Source organism: Schistocerca americana, chromosome 2 (genome assembly GCF_021461395.2).
Source record: "Schistocerca americana isolate TAMUIC-IGC-003095 chromosome 2, iqSchAmer2.1, whole genome shotgun sequence".
Taxonomy (NCBI): Eukaryota; Metazoa; Arthropoda; class Insecta; order Orthoptera; family Acrididae; genus Schistocerca; species Schistocerca americana.
Genome location: NC_060120.1, coordinates 589708952 through 589735954, shown reverse-complemented (window position 1 = coordinate 589735954; position 27003 = coordinate 589708952). Strand labels below are relative to the sequence as shown.

Sequence of the window (27003 nt, the reverse complement as noted above, 5' to 3'; positions counted from 1 at the left end):
TATCACGTAACATTCCGCCACTGCGGACGGTATTTGCTTCGTAATACATTACCCGTGTTAAAATGGACCGTTTACCAATTGCGGAAAAGGTCGATACCCTGTTGATGTATGACTATTGTGATCAAAATGCCCAACCGGCTTGTGCTTTGTATGCTGCTTGGTATCCTGGACGACAGCATCCAAGTGTCCGGACCGTTCGCCGGATAGTTACGTTATTTAAGGAAACAGGAAGTGTTCAGCCACATATGGAACGTCAACCACGACCTGCCACAAATGATGACGCCCAAGTGGGTGTTTTAGCTGCTGTCGAGACTAATCCGCACACAATAGCAGACAAATTGCGCGAGAATCGGGAGTCTCAAAAACGTCGGTGTTGAGAATGCAAGATCAACATCGATTGCACCCGTACCATATTTCTATGCACCAGGAATTGCATGGCGACGACTTTGAACGTCGTGTACAGTTCTGCGACTGGACACAAGAGAAATTACGGGATGATGACAGATTTTTTGCACGCATTCTATTTAGCGAGAAGCGTCATTCACCAACAGCGGTAACGTAAACCGGCATAATATGCACTATTAGACAACGGAAAACCCACGATGGCTGCGACAAGTGGAACATCAGCGGCCTTGGCGGGTTAATGTATGGTGCGGCATTATGGGAGGAAGGATAATTGTGATGACAATCTAAATGGTGCAATGTATGCTGATTTCCTACATAATATTCTATCGATGTTACTACAAGATGTTTCACTGCATGACAGAATGGCGATGTACTTCCAACATGATGGATGTCCGACACATAGCTCGCGTGCGGTTGAAGCGGTATTGAATAGCATATTTCATGGCAGGTAGATTAGTTGTCGAAGCACCATACCATGGCCCGCACGTTCACCGGATCTGACGTCCCAGGATTTCTTTCTGAGAGGAAAGGTGAAGGATATTTGCTATCGTAATCCACCGACAACGCCTGACAACATGCGTCAGCGCATTGTCAGTGCATGTGCTAACATTACGGAAGGCGAACTACTCGCTGTTGAGAGGAATGTCGTTACGCGTATTGCCAAATGCATTGAGTTTGATGGACATAATTTCGAGCATTTATTGCATTAATATGGTATTTACAGGTAATCACGCTGTAACAGCATGCGTTCTCAGAAATGATAAGTTCAAATGGTTCAAATGGCTCTGAGGACTATGGGACTTAACTTCTAAGGTCATCAGTCCCCTAGAACTTAGAACTACTTAAACCTAACTAACCTAAGGACATCACACACATCCATGCCCGAGGCAGGATTCGAACCTGCGACCGTAGCGGTCGCGCGGTTCCAGACTGTAGCGCCTAGAACCGCTCGGCCACCCCGGCCGGCAAATGATAAGTTAAAAAAATACATGTATCACATTGGAACAACCGAAATAAAATGTTCAAACGTACCTACGTTATGTATTTTAATTTAAAAAACCTACATGTTACCAACTGTTCGTCTAAAATTGTGAGCCACATGTTTGTGACTATTACAGCGCCATCTATCACAAAGCGAAAAAAGTGGTCCAACTAAAACATTCATATTTTTTTACGTACTACACGAATATGTAATAATATATGGGGGTTCCTATTTAAGAAGACGCAGTTGATATCCGTTTGTCCTATGGCAGCACCATCTAGCGGGCCAACGATAGCGCCATCTGGTTGCCCCCTTCAAGCTAGACGAGTTTCATTCTTGTAGTTTTTTTCGTTTGACGCTTATTTCGTGAGATATTTGGCCCGGTCACTATCAGTGGACCACCCAGTATAACGAGGGTGAACGACGGCTGCGGGGATGTGTACGGGCGAGCAGGCGTGCGACTGTTGAGCAAATAACTACTCAGCTGAACCAAGGGCCTACCAACAATGTCATCAACGCACGTTCAGCAAACGTTGTTGGGTATGGCTGTTTCGTTCATGCACCCATACTTACTGCTGTTCATTGGTTACGAAGGCTGAAATTTGCAAACCATTACCGCTAATAGAAGCATAGTGATTTGTGTCCCTTAGTTTAAGTACAGTACAAATCTGTCAGCGAATGTATTAGAAACTTTACAGAAATGTGTACCTATTATTTTACCGCATTTCAACGGTCTTGTAGAGGAAATCTCATTCTGACTTTAATGTAAAATGCTGTTATTTAACACAAGCAAGGCATAGTTCTTACGCGCCTGTATTTAGCACCGTCTGCAGCCCACTTGTTCCTGGTCGCTCGAGCCTGTACCTTTAAATAGTTGGCCTTCGGCTCTGGCGCGGTGAATACTTAAGTTATGCAAATATTGTTATAATTTTATATTGATAAGAGCCTTTACCAGTGAGCGAATACATTTGTGCGTTTATTCTGACGTGTGCTGAATGTTATCTGGCTGCTGTCTTAAGCCAATGAATGTGATATTTCTGGTTTTTACGAGGGTCGTCCACAAAGTAAGTTCCGCTTCTATTTCTATCCGCGGCACCACGGGGCAGCCTTATGGAAATGCAGAAAACCTGAAGTATTAGAGGCCAACTATCCAATGAAAACCGACCTACAACGTTTCTAGGAACAGTATTAAGTGAGGAAGCCACAAATATATTATAGCTCCCTACTCGCTTCTCCCATAGGGTCACCAGAGACAATGTCAGGCTAATCACGCAGCGTGCAGATCTATTTAAGCAATCATTCTTCCAGTCCTCTATACATGAATTTCACTGAAAGGAACAATGGGAAGTACCGTCTGATAAGCATTTCTCAGTAGTTTGTAATAGATGTAGATGTAGACTTACAGTTAATTCCGTTAGATAATTCACACTTAGCGATATTTCACAGACAAGCCTGTTCAATAAAAAGTGTCTTATCTGTGTAATACACAATCCACCCAAATTCGGACAGCTCTGTAGCTTTGAATTCACACTCTCAGGTCTTGAACCTTCCTGCCAACACATAACAGAAGCCGCAAATATGAACACGTTTCATAAGCAGCGGTCCTACAGTTTAAAAATTCAACCATATACGTTCCTTACACTGCTTCACACTGGGGCTAACTCATCATATTGCAGACACTCATATCTCTGTCGATATTTTCGCAACCAAGTCTCCAAACAGGATAATTCGCATTGATCGAATTTCTGCACCTGGCTTATCTACTCATGATGAAATATTAGTTATTCGTTGCAATCTCCAAATAACAAACTACGAGTGGGCAGACAGAGGATCTAAATGAGTATTTAGGCACGCATATATCACTACTTGACCAATGCACAAGGACGCAAACCATCGAATCCCTTGAAGTATCTGCGGTCGGTACAAACGAAAATTTTTCTCTGCAGTCAGTAAACCTCAACACAGTGAGGAAGTCAATTGCGCGGATTCGTTCTGCAGCTGCAGGACAGCTGTATGTAGAGACACAAAATCTGGACACCGTTTTTAGAAAACATAGGCATTGCCTGCCGGAGACACAGCGACCGTTTTAATGAAAATTCAGATAAAACAGCAACTGGTCACACTCAATTTGATAAGCTATTATTGATTTTGCTAATCATATATGAGAATCGTCACATGTTTGGAAATTACAGTATTTAACAACGGCGTCAGATAAAATCGATCACTTAAAGTCACAGTATGATAACTTACAATATTTGCCGTAATGCCCGCATCTGATGAGCTGTTTCATGTGAATATCTACTCACCAACGATGAAGCCACTCTTTCATAGTATAGTAACTGAAATATTTATTTTTATATAATTTGAGCGTTTTGGACGAATTATGTAAGAAATGAAAGGAATAAACTTATGAAAGGGAAGAGAAGGGTAATCAACCTCAAAAACCTGGAAGAACATTCCTCGAACATTCCTCCAAAGCAAGATCCACGTAACTAAAGATGGTGATTTGCCGGAAATGATTGTTTCAAGTGCACAAGATGTCGGTGGCCTATCCCAAAAAAATAAACAACCAAAGAAATTCAGTGCCAAAACTGAAACCCTTTTACAACAGAGGAGAGAAATGAAAATCCAAACCGGTCGTGACATGGTAGCGTATACCGAACTATGTAAGGCAGTGCGAAGAGAAATGAAAACTGACATACAGAAATTCACTGAAGACACCTTACGCTCAAGCTTGGAAAACACGACAAGTTTAAAGTCGGCCAAACACAAACTCACAATCGGTAAAAAGCAGATTATCGCACTCGACGGAAATGACAGTCGAATCACTGAAAAGGAGGAGGCTTTGAAGTTCATCAGAGACTTTTATAGCAATTTGTATAGCAATCCAAGGGAAAATTTGAGTGTATCTAAATTGAATGATGTATCTAGTGTTCCAGATATACTCCCATCGGAAGTCAAGTGTGCTCTGGATAGCATGAAGAAGGGAACAGTGTCGGGTGATGATGAGCTCAGTATTGACATCCTCAAACTGGTAGGAGAGGTAACAATAAATCACTTGGAAAAAGTATTTACTTCCTGCCTGCACTATGCTTCTATCTCACTATCGTGGAACAAGGCTAAGATTATTTTGATACACAAGAAAGGAAGTATTCACAATATTTAACTACCGTCCTATCAGCTTGTTCTCAATTTTGTACAAAATTTTCACAAAGATCTTGGTAAACCGAATTAGTTCCATCCTAGAGTCACCCCAACCTATAGAACAAGCAGGATTCCGGAGCAATTTTAGCACTATTGACCACATTCTGACCGTTAGTGAAGTGATAAGCAGAGCGAATGAAAACCAACTGCCTCTCTGCATTGCCTTTGTTGACTTTGAAAAGGCATTTGACTCCGTTAGCCATGTAGCTGTCCTCCAAGCTTTGAGTGAGCAAGGAGTGGGAGCAGCATACATTGATGTGCTCAGGAAAATCTACGAGAATTCTTCAGCTTATGTTAACATCAGCGAATCAACTCAAGAATTCCGTATGATGTGGGGTGTCAAGCAAGGCGATCCCATCTCCCCAAAACTGTTCTCTGCTGTATTGGAAATGGCTATGTCAAAGCTGAGCTGGGAATGTAAGGGAATTAGAATTAATGGAAGAAAGCTTACCAATCTGAGATGTGCTGATGATATTGCCTTACTGGCCAAAGTCTTCGCAGATCTTGCATCGGAATGTCAGCTGGTTCGCTTGAACACCAACCTTCCCAAAACAAAAGTAATGTCTAACAAATGGGTACCAGCTGGAGATGTGAAAGTCAAGGACAGTCTACTAGAAGAGATCAGTGAATATGTCTACCTTGGCCAGATTATAAATATGAAGGGAGCCATAAGGCGAGAAATCTATCGACGCATCAAGCTTGGCTGGCAAGCATTTGGGAAGAATTCAACAGTATTCAGATCAAAAATGCCAGTAAATCTGAAGAAAGCAGTATTTGATAAATGCATTCTTCCTGTGATGACGTATGGCTGCGCGACATGGACACTGAACTCATTTACAAAAGGGAAACTTAAGACAGCGCAGAGAGCCATGGAGAGATCAATGCTGGGCTATACAAGAAAGGATAGGAAAAGGGCAGATGACATCTGGTCTGTGACGAAGGTTAATGGTATCTTAGAGGCAGAAGGTCCCTTGAAATGGCAGTGGGCTGGCCACGTCGCAAGAAGAAAAGACAACACACAGACGAAGCTAGTACTGGAGTGGAGTCCGAGAGAGCAACTGAGGCCTAGAGCAAGACCACCAGACAGATGGGACAAAGACATCAAGAAGACCGCTGGTAACACCTGGCAGAGAACTGCCCAAGACCGTCCCACTAGGAGAAGACTGCTGAAGCCTACCTGAATCCACGACTCGAAGAGGCCACATCATTTAATGATTGAATTGGCTGATGATGATGATGATGAGATGAGTTATTACGTCAATTTTTGTTTGAAATAACAAGTAGATGTTGCATTGTTCAATGTTTTGTTTTTAGTAGAGTACAAGTTGATGTTTTAGGCCATAGCGAGATCTTAGGTTCTGTAAGCACTCTCCCAGTTAGAATCTCGGGTACATTTATGTTTGTTGTTGAAAAGAGTTATTTGTGAAAGTTTCGTTTCGTAAGAGTTACGAATAGAACAGAATCAAAAGTAATTTCTGGTTCAGCTTCGTTATTTATGGAGTTTAATATGTACAATTATTGAAGTGTTGCGATTTTGCATCTAAGGCTGATTGGTTTAAAAATACTAGACTGCAATTACTATAATTTTGAAGTCAGTCTAAAGTCAACAGCAGTTAAACAATTTTCATGCAAAAGTTGACTTCCGATCGCAGCACAGAGCGATCGGCTGACTGTCATTTATTTAAAGAATTTCACCAACTACATTTCAGCAACCTGAAACTTCCTGACAGATTAAAACTGTGTGCCGGACCGAGACTCCAACTCGGGACCTTTGCCTTTCGCGTGCAAGTGCTCTACTATCTTCATTTTGTTCGCTTTAGTTCGTTTCATCTGCTCGGGGCGGAGATCGTAAGACATTCATTTAAGTTCGTTGTTGATCTGTTAACTCAGTTTTTTTATTACAAAGGGCGCATTACCCTCTGACCGAACACGCTGAGCTACCGTGCTGGCTGTCCATCTGAGCTACCCAAGCACGAATCACGACCCGTCCTCACAGCTTCAATTCTGCCAGTACCCCGTCTCCTACCTTCCAAACTTCACAGAAGCTCTTCTGCGAACCTTGTTGAACTAGCACTCCTGGAAGAAAGGCACACAGTTTTAATCCGTCAGGAAGTTTCATATCAGCGCACACTCCGCTGCAGAGTGAAAATATTCTGGAGACATCCCCTAGGCTGTGGCTAAGCCATGTCTCCGCAATATCCTTTCTAGTTCTGCAAGGGTCGCAGAAGAGCTTCTGTGAAGGCTGGACGGTAGGAGACGAGGTACTGGCAGAACTGAAGCTGTGAGGACGGGTCGTGAGTCGTGCTTGGGTAGCTCAGTTAGACGCCGGCACGGTAGCTCAGAGTTAATGGATCAACAACGAACTGAAACGGCTGTCTTTCGACGTCCGCCCCGAGCAGATACAACGAACGAAAACGAACAAAATGAAATTTTAAAAAAAGAAAAAAATGTTAGTAGAGCGCTTACCCGCGAAAGGCAAAGGTCCCGAGTTCGAGTCTCGGTCCGGCATACAGTTTTAATCTGTCAGGAAGTTTCACATCAGCGCACACACCGCTGAGAGTGGAAATCTCATTCTGGATTCCAGCAACCTCTCTGACTTTTAGCGTGTAATCTGACGTGAAAACTTAATTACGACGACTATAAGTTGTCAAGACATTTATTTTCAATTCTGAGTGCTTGAAATCAGTTCTAATTAAAAACAAATTGTGTTTGCTCACCGAATTAGACTGACCTTGCTTAAAAACATGGCTTGTGAATAAACAATTTACGACGATGTCAAGGTACGTTACGTCCACTGTCATTGTTTCAAGAGATTTTAATAAAGTTTGTGACTCGTCCTCTCAGCTTTAAATAAAAGTAAACGGAACACGGCCCTGGAGATCGAAGACATCGTCAGCCGCCAACTTAATAAACTAAAATTTAGCATCCACGAAAGACTACAAAAACGAGGAGGAACCACAACCAGGATAAACACTGGTTCGCATCCCAAATGCCTCCTGTCGCCTTTGAATGAACACCCCGTCCACGGCCAGCTCCTTGTCTGCTGCAGCTGGACACCCAGAAGCTGAGGACGCTGGTGGCCGCATCGTGGGTGGCAGTGCGGGCTCCCAGGGGCAGTTCCCGCACCAGGCCGCCGTCTCCATGGACAGCTCCCACATGTGCGGCGGCTCGCTCATCTCCACCTCTACTGTCCTCACCGCGGCGCACTGCGTCTCTGGGTGAGTTCGAAGACCAGTGACCCGACACTAGGATCAATAAGACGATCAAGTACATCCTAAATATGTCCCGTTTACATTCTCTGATCAAAAAAGTGAAGCACCCAGAAGACACGATCAGACGTCAATGTAACTTCGCATGTTGTTGTTATGGTCTTCAGTCCTGAGACTGGTTTGATGCAGCTCTCCATGCTACTCTATCCTGTGTAAGCTTCTTCATCTCCCAGTACCTACTGAACCTACATCCTTCTGAATCTGCTTGGTGTATTCATCTCTTGGTCTCCCTCTACTATTTTTACCCTCCACGCTGCCCTCCAATACTAAATTGGTGATCCCTTGATGCCTCAGAACATGTCCTACCAACCGATCCCTTCTTCTAGTCAAATTGTGCCACAAACTTCCCTTCTCCCCAATCCTATTCAGCACCTCCTCATTAGTTACGTGATCTACCCATCTAATCTTCAGCATTCTTCTGTAGCACCACATTTCGAAAGCTTCTATTCTCTTCTTATCTAAACTATTTATCGCCCATGTTTCACTTCCATACATGGCTAAACTCCATACAAATACTTTCAGAAACGACTTCCTGACACTTAAATCTATACTCGATGTTAACAAATTTCTCTTCATCAGAAACGCTTTCCTTCCCATTGCCGGTCTACATTTTATACCCTCTCTACTTCGACCATCATCAGTTATTTTGCTCCCCAAATAGCAAAACTCCTTTACTACTTTAAGTGTCTGATTTCCTAAACTAATACCCTCAGCATCACCCGACTTAATTCGACTACATTCCATTATTCTCGATTTGCTTTTGTTGATTTTCAACTTATATCCTCCTTTCAAGACACTGTCCATTCCGTTCAACTGCTCTTCCAAGTCCTTTGCTGTCTCTGACAGAATTACAATGCCATCGGCGAACCTCAAAGTTTTTATTTCTTCTCCCTGGATTTTAACACCTACTCCGAATTTTTCTTTTGTTTCCCTCACTGCATGCTCAATATACAGATTGAATAACATCGGGGAGAGGCTACAACCCTGTCTCACTCCCTTCCCAACCGCTGCTTCCCTTTCAAGTCCCTCAACTCGTATAACAGCTATCTGGTTTCTGTACAAATTGTAAATAGCTTTTCGCTCCCTGTATTTTACCCCTGCCACCTTCAAAATTTGAAAGAGAGTTTTCCAGTCAACATTGTCAAAAGCTTTCTCTAAGTCTACAAATGCTAGAAACATAGGTTTGCCTTTCCTTAATCTAGCTTCTAAGGTAAGTTGTAGGGTCAGTATGGCCTCACGTGTTTCAATATTTCTACGTAATCCTAACAGATCTTCCCCAAGGTCGGCTTCTACTAGTTTTTCCATTCGTCTGTAAAGAATTCGCGTTAGTATTTTGCAGCCGTGACTTATTAAACTGATAGTTCGGTAATTTTCACATCTGTCAACACCTGCTTTCTTTGGGATTGGAAATATTATATTCTTCTTGAAGTCTGAGGGAATTTCGCCTGTCTCATACATCTTGCTCACCAAATGGTAGAGTTTTGTCAGGACTGGCTCTCCCAAGGCCGTCAGTAGTTCTAATGGAATGTTGTCTACTCCCGGGGCCTTGTTTCGACTTAGGTGTTTCAGTGCTCTGTCAAACTCTTCACGCAGCATCTCCCATTTCATCTTCATCTACATCCTCTTCCATTTCCATAGTATTGTCCTCAAGTACATCGCCCTTGTATAGACCCTCTATATACTCCTTCCACATTTCTGCTTTCCCTTCTTTGGGTTTCCGTCTGAGCTCTTGATATTCATACACGTGGTTCTCTTTTCTCCAAAGGTCTCTTTAATTTTCCTGTAGGCAGTATCTATCTTACCCCTAGTGAGGTAAGCTTCTACATCCTTACATTTGTCCTCTAGCCATCCCTGCTTAGCCATGTTACACTTCCTGTCGATATCATTTTTGAGCCGTATGTATTCCTTTTTGCCTGCTTCATTTACTGCATTTTTAAATTTCTCCTTTCATCAATTAAATTCAATAATTCTTCTGTTACCTAAGGGTTTCTACTAGTCCTCGTCTTTTTACCTATTTGATCCTCTTCTGCCTTCACTATTTCATCCCTCAAAGCTACCCATTCGTCTTCTACTGTTTTTCTTTCCCCCATTCCTGTCAATTGTTCCCTTATGCTCTCCCTGAAACTTTGTACAACTTCTGGTTCTTTCAGTTTTTCCAGGTCCCATCTCCTTAAATTCCCACCTTTTTTCAGTTTCTTCAGTTTTAATCTACAGTTCATAACCAATAGATTGTGATCAGAGTCCACATCTGCCCCTGGAAATGTCTTACAATTTAAAACCTGGTTTCTAAGTCTCTGTCTTACCATTATATAATCTATCTGATACCTTTTAGTATCTCTATGCTTCTTCCATGTATACAACCTTCTTTTATGATTCTTGAACCAAGTGTTAGGTATGACTAATTTGTGCTGTGTGCAAAACTCTACCAGGCGGCTTCCTCTTTCATTTCTTACCCCCAATCCATATTCACCCACTACGTTTCCTTCTCTCCCTTTTCCTACTACCGAATTCCAGTCACCCATGACTATTAAATTTTCGTCTCCCTTCACTATCTGAATAATTTCTTTTATTTCATCATACATTTATTCAATTTCTTCGTCATCTGCAGAGCTAGTTGGCATATAAACTTGTACTACTGTAGTAGGCGTGGGCTTCATGTCTATCTTGGCCACAATAATGCATTCACTATGCTGTTTGTAGTAGCTTATCCGCACTCCTATTTTTTTCTTCATTGTTAAACCTACTGCTGCATTACCCCTATTTGATTTTGTATTTATAACCCTGTATTCTCCTGAGCAAAAGTCTTGTTCTTCCTGCCACCGAACTTCGCTAATTCCCACTATATCTAACTTTAAGCTACCCATTTCCCTTTTTAAATTTTCTAACCTACCTGCCCGATTAAGAGATCTGACATTCCACGCTCCGATCCGTAGAACGACAGTTTTCTTTCTCCTGATAACAACGTCCTCTTGAGTAGTCCCTGCCCGGAGATCCGAATGGGGGACTATTTTACCTCCGGAATATTTTACCCAAGAGGACGCCATCATCATTAACCATACAGTAAAGCTTCGCATACTGACACATAATCAGCGGATTCGTGAATTATTAGAGTTGCTCTTTTCTGTGACTCGTAGAACGGCCACCAGAGTTCATTAGTGTTCTTCGTGTTCAGTGTTGTTACCAGGTCTGGTAGTGTATATAAGAGTCGTGAACAGCGCCAGGCATTGAGTCGTCACTGTGAAGGATACCGAGATTTCGCCTACTCGCCTGAGGTAGTATCATTAGCATATGACAGAGTCTCAAAGGGGAATCACTGTGGGTCTCCATTCGGCCGGCTAGTCGAATCGTGGAATATCCAGATTTGTGGGGCATTTGTATGTGACAATCGCCCAACGTTGGACTGCATAGGAACGTGAGGGCAGGCAAACCATCTGTCAACCTGTGTCTTACTACCACAAGGTTCAAAATGGTTCAAATGGCTCTGAGTACCATAGAACTTAACATCTGAGGACATCAGTCCCCTAGAACTTAGAACTACTTAAACTTAATTAACCTAAGGACATCACACACATCCATGCCCGAGGCAGGACTGGAACCTGCGACCGTAGCGGTCGCGCGGTTCAAGACTGCAGGCAGCACTACCACAAGGGAAGATGACCATTATATGCCCCAAAAACATCGTAACCATCTGCAGCCGCCATCCGAGAAGAAACAGTGTTTAACATTTTTTTAAATGTTCGGATAATAAGTTTATCTAAGAACAGATGATGAATGCAGCTAGCCGCTATCTCTGTGTAATGTCTTGTCTGTATAGACGTGTAGCTGTTCCCTTTAAGATCCCTTCACCTTCACACATAAATCTATACAGTAAAGTAAGGCCTCTTGGCTGATCCGTGATAAGACAGGCGAAAAATTAGACTAATGGAGGATTATTAGTATTATCTTTATTTTCATTCGCTCTCTCTCTCTTTCTCTCCTTTATCTATGTACAGTTTTTAGTATAATATTTGATTACGTGAAATCAGCCAAATAGGATCTTTGGTGGAATAATTCGACTTGGTAATCAGCGGCTGGCTTGCTGTAAGAGATCTTTACATTTATTATTACTGTTAAACACTGCAGTCAGTCGGGAGAATCAATCGTTTGGACAATTTGTTCCTTTTACGAAAGATTGCGAATTCCAGATGTGTACGAAGCCTTTTTGGACGATTTAACACAGACTCAGTGATTGCAGGCTCTCTTCGACACAGCTGAAACTTCCCCACTAATTACAGGGCCAACGTGATAACCAAATGATTCAGGAAAAACTCATTCGTTCATTCACTCCAGAACCAAAAAGTCACAAACCTTATTTATGGAGGAAATTGTGTATTAAATCCATCTCCATTACATATCCAGATCTCCGGTGACTCCACGCCTTAATTATTTTCCTTTTACAATCTCTTTCTCCTCACACAAACCGCTAGCGACACAAATGTTAATGGGCTCGGTTCAGCGAGAAGAAAAGCAGAATATGTATCTCTCAGAAACACGTCAATCCCTCAACAGATACTCCAGAAGCTGTCCTAGTTACCACTCTAACAACCATGGAGAATGCATATATGCATCTCTGTTATTTGAAAGAATAAACGCACTAGAAAATACTTTGGCGTCGTCGAGCTGTCGCCGCATATACTACGAGAAAATCAGATCAGATAACTTTTCCAAAGTGAATGAATGTGGATGGTTTGATTGAAAATGATTAATTGGTGCGTGGTAGAGGGTATTTTCTGTGGGGACATTACAAGTCGACTCCTTACAACATTCTGTATCATTTCGCACCATTGGTTGGAAACTAGAAGCAGCCAGACTAGGGAATTAACGTCGCATGCGCAGGCTGCCATTAACACCACAACAAAAACTGCTGTTTTCGAAATGGTACCATGACCAGGAAGCATGGATTGCTGATGAATAGTGCCGCATCGTGTTCAGCGATAAGTTGCCGATCTGCAGGCGTTCAAATATGGCGACTACCTGGGGAGAGATCTCATTCTTCCAAAGTTCTGACAGGCTCAGCGGTGTTACTCTTGGGATCATGGTATGGGGAGCCTTCGGATACGACTTCAGGTCACGGCTGGCAGTAATTGAGGGAACTCTAATCACACAACAGTATGTAGCGGATATCCTCATATGTTAACCTCTCATGTGACAGTATAGTTATGCCAATTTTCGACAGAGCACATGGGACGTGTCTCTATGAACAGTCTGCGTGATTTCGAGTGACTCCCGTGGTCAGCAAGACCCCAGATCTGTCATCGTTAGAGCTTGTGCGGGGATAGCTCGGACGTTACCTTCGTCGAAGTGCCAGTGTTCGGGGTACAACGGGTACAACAGTCACAGCCTAGCTTGCCACAGAAAAGGACGTAACGCCTTCATGGAACCCTTCCCAACCGAATCAGTGCGTGTATCGCGGCCAGAGGGGCAACGTTATTCTGATAAATGAGCTCGTACTGCAAGTTCTTTTTAAATTTGTCTCAACATTGTCCTTACCGAAATGGCATCACACACCCTCTCAACCCACGAAGTTTCATTTTTTTCTTCCTCCTCTTTTAGGTGCTTCAGTTTTTTTCACGAGGCAGTATGTTTGCAAATGTAGACCTTGACGCCAAATTTCGCTGACAAAATCTTCCCGTGTTATTAACCTTATAAGTGTTGTTTTGTAGGGACGTTCTGGCAAGCTTCCTATTCATCAGTTTCAGGAGAAGGCTAGTTACCCTGTATGAGATCATCTTTAGTATACTACGAAGCAACGCAACACTGTGCTCTCCACCCTGAGATACAGAGCTTGAATATTTGCAACGAGAAGCGCCTATCTAACGAGCTATAGCTCGTCCGTGACGCCTCCCAATAAAATAACTGTTGGGAGATGTAAACGAGAAGTTTTCTCCCGAGTAACAGCAAAATTAAAGACATCAACAGCCGACTAGGTGTTTGCGATATTTGTTGTGCATGCATTAAATGGTGATCTGTCTTTTGCAGTACTGTATGTGTTGTACCTGAAGAGTTCCTTGCGACCGATGTTGTATAATACAGAAACAATGACAGACTCGTGTTCAGTTCAGCTTGAAACACATGAAGGTTCTTTGTAGTCTTCTGTCTCGGGTTCTTCGGCTGATGTTTCGGAGCACGAGTAGCTAGCATTGTCGAAACTTCATCCTCCACCGCTGGTGGAGGACTGGAATCGAGCTCGCGGCCACAGATTATATGTACCTGGCGCGCCAACGTCCGTGGGCTTTTCCGTGATCATTACTGCTGTGGTTTACCCCTTACTATTTGCAACTGTCGTTCGCTGCAGCCAGTAATCCAGGATCCGTTAACCTCGAGTCTTTTTTCTTTCTTGTTGAAGCTACTATTTTTTGTAGATTTCTATACGGGGGTGTGCTACCTATTCTCCACAGCAAGTTCCTCAATGTCGGCGAATTTTATTATGTGGTCCCTCTCATAAAGCGCGTACTGCGCCACGGCCGAATTCTCCACCTGTACCAACTGCGATGCCGCTTATATTCGGTAATTTTGGCGTTCATAGATCGTCCAGTCGTTCCAGAACAGACTCTCCCACATGCACATGCTGTGCGGTATATTCCCAAAATTGCAAGTGGGCACCTTTATTCCTTTCCCGATCTAGACACTCTTTGACCTTCTTTTCTGATTTAGGTCGTGTTTGTGCAATACGTCACCGATTCTGTATGTCACTTTAGGAATGTGTGGCAAGAAGACCGCATCCAACACGTGCTCTTTCGACGTGTCATTTCGTTCAATGTTTGATTACGTGACACTTCTTATGCAACTCGTGCAGTATCCGTTTCTGCTTAGAACACTTTTTAGGTGCTGAAGCTCTCTTATACGTCTTGCAAGCAATACGATTGTATTCAAATGAAATGTCGTCTGACTAGGGCCACTCGCCTGGTAGACCTGTCGCCTGGTGCAAGTCATTTTAGGTGACACCACTTCGGTGACTTGCGCGTCGATGGGGATGATATGTTGATGAAAGATAACACAACACCCAGTTCCTTAGCGGAAAAAATCCCAACCCAGCCGGGAATCGAATCCAGACCACCTTGCACGGCATTCCGCCGCGCTGATCAGTCCGCTTTCGAGGCGGACACGATAGTATTAATCACACCTCTTTTCTGGAGCGGGCAGTGATTTCACAGTTACAGTAGGTGTCGATCAATGCGTTTCGCCGACACTGAAGTTCTTGCTGTGGAGAAGAGCTACCACACCCGCATATGCAGGGAAGATATAGAAATACACAAAAATGACAATAACTTCAACAAAAAAGAGGAATGCCTCAAGGTAAAAGGATCCTGGCTTCCCGTGTTGCAGCGAACGACCGTTGCAGATAGAAAGGGGAGAGTAACAGCGGTAATGACCTCTCCAGGAGACACCGCCTGAAAGAAGCACTGTCAGTGTGGGCGGAGAGGTTTGCGTGTTCAGATGACACTTAGAGCTATTCCGGCAGTAGTGTAGCTACTGGCAGGGCCTCCCAAGTCGGACAGGTCTGAGTCGATGAACCAGACGAAGTGTGTCTCACAACGACCTATCTTTCCACTCCCTGTCCTTCATCGTTTCACATTTGTAAGAAAAGTGGAGATGAAACTCGACAGTTGAGGAGAAAGCAATTAATCGAGGGGAAGGTTACCCCAAAATCAAATACTCTGGTCTTCCAGGTTGGGGGTTGGCGATGGGTTACCACTCCATCACGGAAAATTTGTCAATGGTGAACAGACAACAAGGAATTTGGTAATACAAAATAGACGAAAATTGAGAGAACAAGGTTTACGATTTAGAAGGTGGAATATTCGTAGTTTATATAAAACAGGCGCCGCAATCAGTCTAGTCAAGGAGATCGAAAGGTATAAGATGGGTCTTGTCGCTTTGCAGAAAGTCCGTTGGGGGGATACTGTTACCCAAGATATCGAGAAGTACACAATCTTGCACGGAGGCTGGGAGACAGGACACAAACTGGGTATGGCATTTTGTGTGAATAAGGCACTGGCTGCTAATGTACCTGGATTTGAGGCTGTGAGCCCTAGAATAACAGTTTTAACAATAGACGGAGAGAGATGTAACATATCGTTTGTGAATTGCTTTACACACACAGAAGAAAGTGAAGGATGAATTCTACGCGGAACTGGAGGTAGTCATAGATGCCATCCCAAATAATAATTGTAAAGTCCTACTGGGAGACATGAATGCTAAAGTTGGAAGAGAGAACGTATGTCAGTCAACAACCGGAAGACACAGCCGTCATGAACTCAGCAATGACAATGGCATCGGGTTCATAACCTTTGCAACATCCAAAGGGATATTCGTAAGCAGCACGAATTTCCAACGGAAGGACATACATAAAGGACCTTGGGTATCGCCAGATGGTAAAACAGTTAATCAGGTAGACCACACTGCAACAGATATCAAAGCAAAGAACTGGGTGAGGGATGTAAAGACAGCAAGGGGTGCAGAGTGTGGGAGTGATCATTTCCTCGTTAACAGCTGGCTAAAAGTACAAGCCAAAGCCAGAGTTAGAAACAACCTTACAAAAACTGTACATTACCATATCGATGCGCTGAAAGATAACACAAAGAAAGAAGAATTTCAGCTCAGCAACCGCTTTGAAAATCTACAGGAAGAGGTTTCACAAGAGAACCCAGATCAAATGTGGAAAGAAGTTAAGGATGCCGTAAATGAGGCGGTGAATGTAGTCATCAAGAAGCGGATCAGAGGCAAAAGGATTTGGTTTGGGGATGAATACATTACGGCATTAGCAAAGAGAAGAGAAGCCAAGGAGAGCTGATCACAAGGGGCTGATTTTGTTCAAGGCAAAGCACACTTCGAAGAAGTTGAAGAACTACTCAAGCAACCCCGAGAAGAGCAAAGAGAATGTACGTTAAAGGACTGGTAGATGAGGCTCAACAAGCTTTCTTGGGGAAAGGCGCGAAAGATGTACCAGAAAGTAAAATTCTTCAAGAAGGAATATTAAAGCCGCCAAAAATTCATCAAGAGCAATAATGGGTGCATACTCGCAAGTGAGCTTGACATTGCTGAAAGGTGGAAACAATACTTCAAGAGACTCTTCAACTGTGATTAACCTAATGATCTGTTTGAATTTCAGTTTCCTGACATTCCAGATTTAGAGTATCCTCCACCCACACTAGCGGAAATAAAGAATCAGATAATGAAGCTACAGAAGAACAAAAGCCCGGGAGGAGAAGGAATCCAGGCAGAAATCATTCAAGCTGGAGGGGAGGGACTCCACAAGAAAATCCACCAATTAATCAAGGGGATCTGGATTTTGGAGGATATCCCAGAAGATTGGAAAACAGCTGTCATATGCCTTATACACATGTAAGGTGTCAGGCAAATCCAACACTTTCCATGACAACCCTGACATGATAAGCAAATCCAGTAGCATGTCACATAGCTCCAAATAAATCGTGACATTAAATTAACCAAAGTAATACGAGTAACGAGTGAGCAAATGGAATGCCACAGACTAACACAAGAATGCCTAAATGCATGTCATACCTTCCCACCGTGTGACAGACGCAGTTCCGAGGGGAGAAACGAGAACAGAAGCCGAGAGCAGAACCGTGTTAAGCTGGAAGGCCCTACGATAAGGGACGGACGGACACCCACGTCGCCAGCTAACCGCTAGGGCTACACCACCCGCAAGTTTTAGCTTGAGACCTTTTTCGCGTCTCTGTTACGTTAGGACCACCCCCTAGCCCATGTTAAAAGAACGAGCCCTCCAGAAGAACAGTATAGATCTTACGATAACGCTGAAAGGACCACACCAGCTGCAAGTTTTAGCGTGAGACTTTTTCGCCTCTCTGTTACGTTGCAAACTTTAAAAACATTGCCCCATCACGAAAAGTATAACGTTTCTCATTGGATAGACAGAATTTTTGTAGGCGGAGCTTAAGGTTAACATCGAGACCCTGATTGGTCAGATGAAAACACAGCCAGATAGTTGTTTTTAAGCCAACTTCGGTAAATTATAGTAAGGAGAAGTTGCTAGGGAGTTGCTTCCGAGACAGCGAGGTGAGCGGAGCTGTGCTGCCCGCGGCCCCCTGACGAACACCGACAAGGTGACGAACGCACGCGATGCCGCATTTTTGAGCGCATAAGGCTTCACTCAGAACTGCAGAAGTCTCATATGTTACATCCCCTTTACGTAATACTAGTGTCGATCGTCAATTAAAACTCCTGGTGTTCACATTTGCCACTTGAAGTAAAAATCTGAAACGCGATGATTTTTCTGTTGTATAGTTATTGAGAAGCCACATCAGCCACTGTAATTTACGACAAGTTAGATAAGTAATTAAAGATAATTGAGGGTCACTGTAGACCATTTTGATAGTTTCCTCTTTTGTGAAATTTAATTTAAACCTAGATTATAGATGTGATATGGCATAGGTCATCCTTCGATCCATTGTAGAACTTGGAAACCCATTCAGGGAATATTCGTTCACATTTTTGTTGAACGCAGTTGGTTTTTAACATCCTGTATTAAAACATTTCCTTTTATCAGTAGTGCAATTTATAAACGATGTTTTGTGAGTAGAATAAAATTTCCAATGGTAAACGTAATGCTTTTTCGACGATATTTTACCAGCTAACTAAAAATAGGAAAGCCTTGAAACCCTTCCACTAAATTTAATTAGTATTAAGATCCTGTTACAGGGAGTGAAGTGGAGCTGACGCTGAAATCATTATGTATTTGGTTGTATAATCGCTCATCTCACTGAACTCTTCTGAATTCTACATGTCATGTGTGGTCTGGCGTCTCCTTACCAGCAACAGGTCCCAGGTTCAAACTATTCAATTCCCTAAAAAACACCCTCAGAGCGTTGTTGCGTGAAAGTGGTAGGGAGACACGATATAGAACAAACAGACACCACGCAGAATGTTTAGAAAATGGCGACCCTGCCAGGATGGTAAAATACCATGATTGAAGGTCGACCACATGCCTAACTAGATGAGAAAAATATCCTGTTGAAAAATTTTCGTAGAAAAAAATTTATTTTTCCTAAAGTTTTAAATACTCTAAGACAGTAGCTGCAGTGATATATAGTAAGAAAGTGTCAGAGACAATCGCGTAATTAAGTTGTGAATTTTAATATTGTTAGAATTAAGTTTTCTCCTCAATGCAAGCGCACAGGTGGCGGATACATCGTTGACAAGTTGGTTCTGACCCAACAAGTAAGTGAATGGATTGTCAGTCTTGGTAGTGTCAAGTCGCGTGAACAAAAATTTTATGAAACGCGTGAGATCGTATGAGCGCATGTTGACTCGAAGTAGGGCGCGTGAATTGCTTTTAAAACAGAAAAAACAGAAAATAAGGGATTCGGAAAGATTAGCAATGGCAGATCGAGACCTTGACCGAATTGAGGTAGAGACCCAGCATGAAAATGGACAGAGAATAGAGGACAGTTCAACAGACGATGCAGTATCGCGAGAAATAAGACATATAACGCACCATAACGAGTATAATGTACGCCAAGGCATAGAAAACGTAAGTCAGCATACGACAGAGGAGCAGGAAAGCAGAGGGACAGTCGATGAGGATTCTAACTTGCGTCTTGAATACGTAGAACCCATAATACAAGTAGTCAGAGCTCCCTCACCACAGAGTACAAGGAATGCGAGCAGAAACGTGTCACCGCACAGTTCAATGCAATCGGTTGCAAACCAACAATTGGGCGAAAACACAGAGCGTAGGACGTCGGAAGAAAACGCAATAGGACCCACCAATCTGGCAGAATTACTACAACAAATTACGGAAACCATGACAAGACATAATAAAGACGTAGCGAACCAAATTCAAATTCAGAATGCAGAAACCACGAGACAAATGCGTGAGATTAAAGAACAAAACCAAAAAATTCAGTTACACCTAAGTCATATTGAAGACGAGGCAAAAGAATCTCGAGAACTGATAGGAAACTTAATAACAGGTTACAATCAATTGAGAACAGACATTGACAAGGTACAAGTGGACGTAAAAACATTGCGTAATGACACTCAGGACGAGATCAAAACATTACGTAACAACACCCAGGGAGAAGTCAAGAAACTAGAGAAACAGATAAGCGTAATTACTAGACAAGCAGCAGGTACAGCGCGTGAAATTGTTGAAAACAGTGTGTTACACAAACTTATCACAAAAGCAGCGCTGAAAAGATGTGATAACCGCATAGTCGAAATAGAAGCGCAAACGAAGCGACAATTTCAGAAATTGCGAACAGAGTTGTTGCAAACCATTGAAGAGCGTAGTGAACAGGACTGAACAAGCACAGAGTCTGCAACCACATCCGTATCTGCAACAGCACCGGAAAAACAAGCAATTAACGAAGATATCATGCATTTGCGATTCCAACCACAGGCGGAAAGTAACATACGTGACAATGGAAAGCCAGGTCGCGAAAAGTAGAGTGCAATGGATTCAGCTACACGTTCACAACCGATGGAAGAAAATTATTACGTACCACTCCAACGATACTACGCAATGGTAGGCGAAATTTACAGTGGACAATATCGAATGGATCTACCACAACCGGAAAGAACGACGGGAGAAATGATCAGAAACAAAAGTGGCGAAGAATCGCGAATTTCATATGGAACTATGACGAAGTACGACAACGATCATTTCCTCACAGTCAGAAAATTTCAACACTTTCGAGAAGGAAACTCATTACATCCACGAACTTTTATTGACCAATTCCGAGTAGGATTACCAGAGCACTGGACGCCAGCACACAAATTAGACTTTATATGTGCACACATGTCAGGAACAGTCGCAGAAACCATGCAGAATGTTGCAGCGACATGCCAATCGTACGAAGATTTCAGAGAGAGGTTTCTCTCACGATACTGGTCCAGCGAAGCACAGAACAGAGTGAAGTACGAATTATTACAGAACCCATATTTTGAAAATTCAGGAGAGATGAGTCCCGTGAAATTTTTCGAATTAATGGCAAAGAAAAATCAATGCTTAGATGTACCATACAGTGACGGAGAGTTGATAAAATTATGCGCGATGAAGCTACCATTGAAATACCGGCAATCATTAGTAGGTCGCGGAGGCAATGACGTCGAAGTATTTAAAGGTATTCTAAAGGAACTACAGTTCATATTTTCGGAAGATGACGCAAGAAAAAGACGAAGGACACGTGAAAACAAAAGCAAAAAGCAGTGGAATCCACAAGACACAGTACGAAGAAACTATAATTACGAACGATGTGATAACTTCGCACCAAGAAACGACAATAGATTTCAACAAAGAACCGGTAATGGATTTAGAAGAGAATATGGCAATAACCATAACTCACCCAGGAACGGCAACAACTATTACAGAGGGAATAACGACAACCGGAACGGGTTCTGGAGAACCAATAGACCGACAAATTATCAACAAAGAAACGACTATCATCAAGCTGAACAAGAAAAGAGAATAAAGATAGAAGAGGTGGAGGTAAGACCACCAAACACCGATAAACGTTCGATTTGACAGCTAAGCGCCCATGCCAAAGAGAATGACGCACCGACCCAGGACAATTGCAGGAACTTGAACAGAGAAGTAAAAATCTTATCATGAGAAGAGAAGAAGGAAGAAACAAATCCGCAGGGACCAGATGAAAACGAAGACAAGAAAATAACAATAACGTGTTGGGACAAAATTAATTGAGAAAATACTGACGAGGAAAATGAGTTACCAGAGGCATGCACAATGAATGTAGGAGCAAAGGACGAAGTAATGAGTATTGCAGAGCTATTTGAGATGGAAACCAGAGAAAGCGAATTCAATGAGGATAATGCGCAGTCGACAGAAGTTGAAAATAAGTTACGAGTGGGCCCACAACCCGACGTATATAATGAAGGAAGTTATGAAGCGATAATTAGAGCATTTAGATGCGATTATGTGGAAGTAGTGACGAAGAAGGAGAAGATAGAGGATGAGGAAAAAGCAGAGGATGTTGGAGAAAGCGTAAATGAAGGAAGAAATAGAGAAAAGGAAATAAAAGAGAGAGAAGTAGCAGTCGAAGCTTATCCTACAAAAAGTTCGAATTCACAATGGAAATTCCTAAAAAGACTCATGTATGATTCAGTGGAGGATTCGTTGATGCAAGAAGAAGAAGAACAGGACCAACCCGTTCAAATTCAACCAATTATGAAGGCCATGGTAAAGCATATCCCAGTCAATATTGTAATTGATAGCGGGAGAGATCTGACTGCGATCTTAGAACATTTATTCATGCAGTGTAATGCCAATGAGGAATTGCTAGTTCTGAAAACACGTAAGATTAAAGTAAGAGGTCCTATTAGAAACAATGCTGCGGAAGTTACGAGACAAACAAGGTTAACTCTTTCGTGCCAAGGTCAAAAGATCGAAGCCAACCGTGATTATACCTAAACTAACTGTAGATTTGATTATAGGTGCAGATTTTTTAAATGAGAGACGAGCGATAATAGATATGGGGAAAGGTAGCGTAACATTCGGGAATGTCACACTTCTCTTTGAGCAAAAGCTTAAATTAGAAGAAATGGCAGTTATAAACAAACAATTAAGAATGATGTGAGATAAAGAGGATGAAGAATTAGAATGGTATGCACAAAAGGGGGAATCGCCTCAACTCATGTTAGAAGTCCATAAAGAAATCGACGAAAAACTGCAAGAAGTTCAAGGTATCTGAGAACACAGTAAAAGAGAATTAGAGGGTACTTTACGAGATAAAGCAGAGGTATTTTTACCTAAGACTGGCATTATTAAGCACTTTCAGTACAAGTTTAAAGATTAATTTTATTACTGGTAAATAATCAGCACAATATTTCAAGATTATGTTGCAGATAAGATCGTCAGGAGAAAGAAGAATGAAGAGAGAGAAAGGTGGGAAAAAGAAAGTAGTTTCAATAATAACACCAATAGTACCATAGATTAAGGTGGAAGGATAAATCGTAGATAGTGTAACAGCTGAAATACTAAAATGCTATACACCACGACACTACACAAAAATAAAAAACTAATTTGAGGTTTCTTGTATAAGTTAAGACTCAAAATATCTTAGAATTGTAACATGGAAAGGACGCCAAAATTTGTAAAGCTTTTTAAGAAAGCTTAAAGTAATGTAAGTACTAGACATATGTCAGATGATTATAAGTAAAACTTTTTGTAAGAACCATTGTAAAAACTCCAGCAAAGACCAGATGCAATGACCCACAAGTTGCAATGCGAGAAGTATCAAGAAAGAAAAGGACGTAATTAGCATGACACGATTCCTACAAGGCAGAAGCGTCGAGAGAAGGGAAAGGACAGCAAGACCAACAGAGGGCCCTCGTAGAGTGGGAAATAAATTTGACCGCTAGGCGGAACCCTGCTGGGATGGAACACAGACCCGCACAGTAGCGGAGCCCTGCAGAGACGCTGTAATGTCTCTTGCAGCGGTCTCTCCACGATATTTTCAGAAATTTTATAAATTATATAACTCAGTACATATCTCGAAATATCTCTTCTTATCTTACCGATTATCAATGCAAAGTAGTTTCAAGCCCAATTATTCCTTGGAGTGTCCATTTACTCCATGGAATAGCTTCTCTGCTATCTATGTTTTCTCTTAGGAAAAAGAATAGGGGACTTCTTGCCGATTAGTCGTGAAAGAAGGATGTATATGTATGTATTGTTGAGCTAGTCGCCATCTTGATGAGATTCTGTATGAGAAGGAATTTAATACATGAACTAAACTAAAGTAAGTGTGTTCGCGTATTATTTAACGGATTATTATTATTGACAGTGTCTGCTTACTACGCTGTGTTGCACGGGATCAGTGGGGAACGTCTGATTTACATTGGATGAACCTGCCGTTTTGTATGCTCAAGATATCCAGTTACTTCAAATAAATAGGCTAACACGGTCTTACCAGCAGATCTTTGGTCTTCCCCATGTGATCACCGAAAGTTAATAATTATTACAAATGTTTCCAGGAGATCGACTTTCGTCGCACTGAGACTTCGAAATTGCTTCACTGCCTTATGGAATTTAAGTTAAGCTCAATTTAATCAGGATAGAACAGTATTGAACTGTGTGAATGTGATAAGCCTGCTTTGTCAATGAAAATTCCCTTAATATACCCATGTTTTTTACTATCCTGATCAGTGAAGCTAAATCAGGCCGGTGTGAGAGAGGTTCTTTAAATTTTAGAAATATTAAAACGCGATGGGACGCCGATCGCCAGAAGGGTCTCCGAGCACCCCCACTCAGCGGAGCGAGCAAAAATTGGCCCAACGAGAAGACCGCTTGGGCAAGCCACCACTGGCAAAAAATATGTGTAAAAGTCACACTACCGCTATTAAACAGCACGCTGATGCACGAAACTGAAGAAGACGTACACAAAGTAGAAATGACATGTCCAAACCATTTATCAAACTGTTACTAGGAGAAGAACTTCAAAGCGACTAGCTATCAATAAATATTTCCATATCCTACCCAGAGAAGAACCAAGAATCAAGTAAGAAGCAGAGAAAAAGCAGGAAGAAAAGAAGATGAAGATTCGCAAATTGAGACCAAGAAAGAATATGGGTGAAGAATAGACGACATACCTTCCCAAATCCCTATCCTATTGTAAACTAGTCGTCTGCGAAGTATTACAACGAAAAACGACCGCTTTCAGCAACACATAACGATGACTTTCACGCATACAAAGAGAGTAAACCACGAGATTCTGCACTCACAGCTCCATTCCATTATGGGACCTCCACAACAGCAACACACACTTGCAAAGCCAACAAGGAACGACGAACGAAGCTGTACATCAAATACTTGCTGACATCCATCTCGATCAAGTCCATCACCTTCGTGCAAAAACATTCGACAACCTCATGCTTAAATATTCATAGGATTGTGTGAATAAACTACAAAATAACAGTCATTGACTATGGACTTAAATAAAAAATAGACTATCGATAAAAATAAGTCATTAGTTCTGAAATGGACAGTTTATAAAGAACAAAAGTAAGGCATAATATACACTAAAACTATATGCCACTTATTTTCTCCTCATAATAATAAAAGAATAACTATATTTTACTTATTTTCTTCTTATAAAAACAAAGAATAAAAAATTATCTTGTTGGATGTTTTTTTTATCATTTGTGCCATTCGTTAGGATAATATCTCAATACTTGTGTATGTGTATTTCTTTGTCATAGCAATTCTTGGAAATAATTCTTATTTGTTAGTGTAACAATGTTGAAATGAGTGTCCAGAAACAAAAACATTTTACTTGTACATGATATTTAGAAAATGTGTTAGGAATAGATTTTACTTAATTACTACATTTATAAAAACAATATTTATAAGAAAATCGATGAGAAAGACTCCTCACTTTCAATAACAAACTTTTAAAAAAACAAACTTCACACTTAAATAAAGAAAGAAAATAATTAAAAAATTAATAATAGCATAAAAATATTCTTCTCTTGTCATTTTTATGAATAATATGGAAGAATATAAAGAATATAAAAATATAAATTAGTAATACAAACTAGCATAGAACAGAATAACGTGGCCGAACAGTAGGCAAAAAAAATTAGACAACAGAATAATTATTGACTGACTTAGACAACGATACAATTATTGTCTAAGTTCAGCGCAAAAATTAAGTTCGATGGGTGGTGATATGTAAGGTGTCAGGCAAATCCAACAACTTCCATGAAAACCCTGACATGATAAGCAAATACAGTAGTATGTCACATAGCTCCAAATAAATCGTGACATTAAATTAACCAAAGTAATACGAGTAACGAGTGAGCAAATGGAATACCACAGATTAACACAAGAATGCCTAAATGCATGTCATACCTTCCCACCGTGTGACAGACGCAGTTCCGAGGGGAGAAACGAGAACAGAAGCCGAGAGCAGAACCGTGTTAAGCTGGAAGGCCCTACGATAAGGGACACACGGACACCCAAGTCGCCAGCTAATCGCTAGGGCTACACCACCCCCAAGTTTTAACGTGAGACCTTTTTCGCGTATCTGTTACGTTAGGACCATCCCCCAGCCCATGTTAAAAGATAGAGACCTCCAGAAGAACAGTATAGATCTTATGATAACCCTAAAAGGACCACACCAGCTGCAAGTTTTAGCGTGATACTTTTTCGCTTCGCAAACTTTAAAAACATTGCCCCACCACGAAAAGTATAACGTTTCTCATTGGATAGACAGAATTTTTGTAGGCGGAGCTTAAGGTTAACATTGAGACCCTGATTGGTCAGATGAAAACACAGCCAGATAGTTTTTTTTAAACCAACGTCGGTAAATTATAGTAAGGAGAAGTTAGGAGAGAGTTGCTAGGGAGTTGCTTCTGAGACAGCGAGGTGAGCGGAGCTGTGCTGCCTGCCGCCCCCTGACGAACAGCAACAAGGTAATGAACGCACGCGATGCCGCATTTTTGAGCGCATAAGGCTTCACTCAGAACTGCAGAAGTCTCATCTGTTACATCCCCTTTACGTAATTCTAGTGTCGATCGTCAATTAAAGCTCATGGTGTTCACATTTGCCACTTGAAGTAAAAATCTGAAACACGATGATTTTTCTGTTATATAGTTATTGAGAAGCCACATCAGCCACTGTAATTTACGACAAGTTAGATAAGTAATTAAAGATAATTGAGGGTCACTGTAGACCATTTTGATAGTTTCCTCTTTTGTGAAACTTAATTTAAACCTAGATTATAGATGTGATATGGCATAGGTCATCCTTCGATCCATTGTAGAACTTGGAAACCCACTCAGGGAATATTCGTTCACATTTTTGTTGAACGCAGTTGGTTTTTACCATCCTGTATTAAAACATTTCCTTTTATCAGTAGTGCAATTTATAAACGATGTTTTGTGAGTAGAATAAAATTTCCAATGGTAAACGTAATGCTTTTTCGACGTTATTTTACCAGCTAACTAGAAATAGGAAAGCCTTGAACCCCTTCCACTAAATTTAGTTAGTATTAAGATTCTTTTACAGGGAGTGAAGTGGAGCTGACGCTGAAATCATTAAGTATTTGGTTATATAATCGCTCGTCTCACTGAACTCTTCTGAATTCTACATGTCATGTG

The 27003-nt window shown here is 41.7% G+C and overlaps 1 protein-coding gene across 1 annotated transcript in view; it reads left to right on the top strand.

The window, feature by feature from the left end:
* Positions 1–7600: 7600 nt before the first annotated feature.
* Positions 7601–27003, top strand: part of LOC124594213 (brachyurin-like) — a 38051-nt gene continuing 18648 nt past the window's right edge. The window contains exon 1 of the mRNA XM_047132573.1: positions 7601–7809. Within this exon, the coding sequence (XP_046988529.1) occupies positions 7601–7809 (209 nt within the window). The remainder of the gene's footprint in view (positions 7810–27003) is intronic.